Raw genomic sequence first — 4,207 nt, 5'->3', positions numbered from 1 at the left:
ATTATTCACCTTATAAATTATAAATAATAAATATTTAGGTATTCAAACTGTGATGTGTCTAATATGGTATTTATATTTCTCTTTGCTTGAAAATCAGTATAGATAAAAAATCTGTAGTTAAGTTTATTTATATTTTAAAGTTTTTGTATTAGAAATAAAATAATTATTAGTCAAAATTGTTTATGTACACAATTAGTAAATGTTGATAAACATAAAAATATAAATCCTATCCTTGTACAGAGCAAAACTTTTCAATTCGTAGTTAAATTTTTTAAGTTAAAGGTAAGAAATTTTCTGTGAATTTGTTTATCTTTTCAACGTATTAGTAGTAAAGATACCGGTTATATCATTTAAGGATTGCTTTTTATATTGTTTTATTTAGATAAAGTACTTCTAAACTTACGATGTAAAAAGATATTATTGATGACTAATGGTTATGTATGACATGTACTAAATTGATTTTTATTATAATTATCTTTAAAATTGTGCTAATAATTTGTTTTGTAAAACGTTTGCGTAAAATTTGTGTATTGTATATCACTATTATTTCATTATTTTGTTCTATTACTTTGTTTATATCTCTCTTCTTTTTGTATCCTCTCGTGGATAAATAGTTTTTTTTTACAATCATATTTACAGATTCTAAATCGAGAATATTACTTAGCTAGCTGCACCCCCAGAAGAAAGTCGAAGAGAAAAATAGATTGTTCGAATCACATAAGAAAGTTTCTTTAACATTTTTTGTAAAATTAAGGTATATATATATATATATATATATATATATATATATATATATAAATTTATTTATTTACAATACCAAATATTTTACGCAATAAACCATATTGATAACTTTTTACACTGTCATATATGGTAGTCAACATTTGAATTCCCATGCTTTTTGGCTATTGCACATCAAGTGCCATTAAAGTCAAGTAGTTGCTTTAAATTCATAATATGTGCCATCTTACAATTTACTAATTAAAGACAAGTAAAGTGCATATATAGTTGAAACCCTTAAATAAACACATTGACCACTAATTGTGCATATAAAAAGGCATAATTGAGATAACTACAATTTATTTTAATCGTTTCTGTTTAAGTTGTATTGCTTCATCAAATTGTTATATAAATATAAATGTACACTTCATTCTATCCATTTTTCTTTATAAATTTCTTGTATTATAATTGTTTTCTTCCACCATCAATTGTAATTTTACTATCTATACATGTCAAATGCCAAAGCTTTGATCTTTCAAGATTGTTATCAGATGGGTCAAATAACATTCTTAAAGACATGCTATTTGTTTGGTCTTTGTTTGTGATCCTAAATTATGTGCTATGATCAAGCTTTAATAATCATATTGAAAATTCAAATGGATAAGTTAATCAAAACTTGTTCTGAAAGTGGATATACAGTGGATCATCACCCAAGTGTCAATTCAATCACGTCTATAAAGCTATAAGCTGAATTCACAAATTGGAATACACTTAGGAAGTTATCCACAAACAACTAGAAACATACACACATCTGAGAAGTAACCCTAACACTTTTCCCAGGGATCATTGGACTTTGACAAAAAAAAAAAAAAACCACCACAGCAAATATGTCAGGGTAGCATCAACAAAACTATTATATGTAAAAATGACATGACAGCAATAGCAGCATAAATCCTTTTCTTAATGCATATCCAACCAGAGTTAGGGAAAGGATTCAATTAAGTGTTTTCTTAATTAAAAACACCACCAAGACAATTATGGGACATTAGCAAGAGCTTTTCTCAAACATTGAGGTTAAAAGAAAGATGTAAAATTTTATATATAGAGATAACATACAAATTAGCATTCACGAAATATTTTTCCCATATGGTAGTTGATGGGAAGATACCTTACCACATTACATGCCAAAAGGAAAGTAAAGAAATACATAGCATGATTGTATTTTATTCTGCTGACACAAAAACATGATGGGTGCAATCCAAGTTCAGCGCAAATACTAGATGTGATCGTTGTAGGTTTCCCAAGGTTTTCCCAAGGACTGAAATTCTGCAAATTGATGCTGCAAACAATTTCATCAATGGAACATCAGCAACATTACCGACACTCTTCGTATGAATAGAAAATGCATGGTTTTCATCGAAACAACAACATGCCAATGGTTAAACCAAGCATGCACAGACATATATATGAAATATAGTTTATAACCCAATGGTTTTGCCAACACAAGCTGTTAAATATACAATTGTTGTATCAGTAACCCTCTTTCAATTCGTTTAATTTCTTAACTGGTATTTTCCACAAGGGCTTTGTTAAATCATGGTATTCTTTTGTGTGGATGTGAAGTTAAAAAGTGTGATCGATGAGTTTGAACTTACTTCGTGAAGGATTGCTGAGTTGTTTAGAGAATTGAATATCATGGTTGGGCTCCACTTGTTCATGATCACCAAAGAACTATCTTCATGGCGAGCTATGTCCTCCACGGTTCCCAAATGTTCCTTTGCGTGAGAACTTGGTTCTTCGGTCTCAGGAAGGTGCACATCCAAGGAGGGGTGGTTCACGCTTTGGCTCTGAGTAGCCGCAGAGTCTTCAACCGTTTCAAAGGGGTTCCAAGAACTCAAACGGTTAAGGTTTGAAGCATCTGCAGCAAGCACTCTCCGAGTCCTCATCTTCTCTCTTGTTCTTTCTCTCGCCCTTTCTCTCGCCTTTTCCCTCGATTCCTTATCGATGGTATTGAATGCACTCTTTCTACAAACCTTACTTGTTCTTCTCTTCATGTTGGGTGTCTCCCTCTCTTGCTCCTCGTTAACCCCACTCACAACAACCTCGTCCAAGCTAGACACCCCTTCGCATTCGGAAGTCGATGATGCACTCTTGGCGCCACCAACACTGTTCTTTTCCCTAGCAAGTTGTTTGATTTCGACTTTAGCTTGGTTTAGTAGCCACTCGACGGTTTTGCTGGCCTTGTCAAAGCCTAGCATGTCTTGCAACCCGAAGAACCTCTTTGCAACTTCGAGGGACAACCTCATTCTCCGGTCCCTGAGGCCTCGCGCGGTGTTGATTTTGCTGTGGCGATCTCTCTTGCTGGATCTCTTCCTTGTGGAGTGGTCCATAGGGGCGGCGCCACCTAGTCCAGCGGAGGGAATTGCCGGGATTTCGGCGGCAGCATGAAGGTTTTTGTGTCCGGGGTCGGGTAATAGAGAGGGGTGAAGTAAGAGCAGGTCATGGTGGTGTTCGAGGAAGATATTTTCGTCAAAGGATTGGAGAAAGGACAAAGGAGGAGGAAGAGGAAGAGGAAGAGGAGGAGGAGGAAAATTGGATTGGTCTTTTGAAGAATTTGTTGGGTTGCTTTCAAAGGAAAAAGGCCTAAAGCAAAATGGTTGGCTAGGGTAGGAGAGTAGGTCATTGCCGTTGAGGGAGGTATTTGAGGAATACATATCTGGAATTAATATTAAGCCTGAGACTGCACCAAAATAACCCTACCCTTCAAGATGGAACTGGTTAATGGTTGGGACTTTCAAATTCTTGAGAACGACATGTTTGGTGGCTCTAATGAAAAAGAAAGAGCAGGTATTAATTCCATCATTTTCCAACCTCTCATTATTTTCTGTTTTGGCTGTTTCCCTGCAAGTAAAGGAAGACATAACATGGTTTGAGAAAGACAAGCATGTGAGTATTACTAATCAATACACTTACTAGGAGGTAGTAGTACTGTTATTTATTTTCACCTAGGGGTGAGTCTGGTGAGTGAGAGGGACAAGTGTTTGTGTTTGTGTTCGTGTGTGTGTGTTAGTTTGTGTGAGAGTGGTGGCACAGTGGAATTGGGTTGCTGAAGGAAATACAGTGTGAGAATGACAGCACATAGACAATAATAATATAAGCATGAGAGGGTTGAATTATGAGAGAGGGAGGGAGAGGGAGAGGGAGAGTGGTGTGTGAGTACTGAAGATAATGTGTGAGACAAAGGACCCAACATCAGCAATTTATTGTAGACAAGGGGCATCCTTTTTCTTAATCGTTTCTTTTCAGCAAAAAGTTTTTGTGATCTCTTTAGAACGATAACATAGCAAGAAGAAGTGAGTGGATAGGAAAAAAGTTTTAGTTTGTGCCACTTCACGTGGTGCGCACAGCACAGCACACACGCGACTTGACAGCAAACTAAAACCAACACCTTTAATTCCCTACTCTATATACCAGTTTCCCTTCTCGCACT

The 4,207-nt window shown here is 35.5% G+C and overlaps 1 protein-coding gene across 1 annotated transcript; it reads right to left on the bottom strand.

The window, feature by feature from the left end:
* Window positions 1-1,814: 1,814 nt before the first annotated feature.
* On the bottom strand, window positions 1,815-3,890 carry LOC114179732 (transcription factor DICHOTOMA-like). The gene is made up of 2 exons (XM_028066155.1): window positions 2,373-3,890; window positions 1,815-2,056 (listed from the first exon to the last, which is right to left on the bottom strand). Exons 1-2 carry the CDS (start codon window positions 3,429-3,431, stop codon window positions 1,994-1,996), a joined length of 1,122 nt encoding a protein of 373 aa, XP_027921956.1. The 5' UTR covers window positions 3,432-3,890; the 3' UTR covers window positions 1,815-1,993.
* Between the last annotated feature and the right edge of the window lie 317 nt (window positions 3,891-4,207).

This window comes from Vigna unguiculata, chromosome 3 (genome assembly GCF_004118075.2).
Source record: "Vigna unguiculata cultivar IT97K-499-35 chromosome 3, ASM411807v1, whole genome shotgun sequence".
Taxonomy (NCBI): domain Eukaryota; kingdom Viridiplantae; phylum Streptophyta; class Magnoliopsida; order Fabales; family Fabaceae; genus Vigna; species Vigna unguiculata.
Note: the sequence above shows the minus strand (reverse complement) of the source record. Positions and strands in the feature narration are given on the sequence as shown.

Bases quoted from the DNA above. Each gene is read 5' to 3' on its own strand.
- LOC114179732 (XM_028066155.1), bottom strand. From the start codon at position 3,431: ATGTATTCCTCAAATACCTCCCTCAACGGCAATGACCTACTCTCCTAC. The intron at 2,057-2,372 runs GTAAGTTCAAAC...AATTGTTTGCAG, and splicing joins ACTCAGCAATCCTTCACGAA to CATCAATTTGCAGAATTTCA.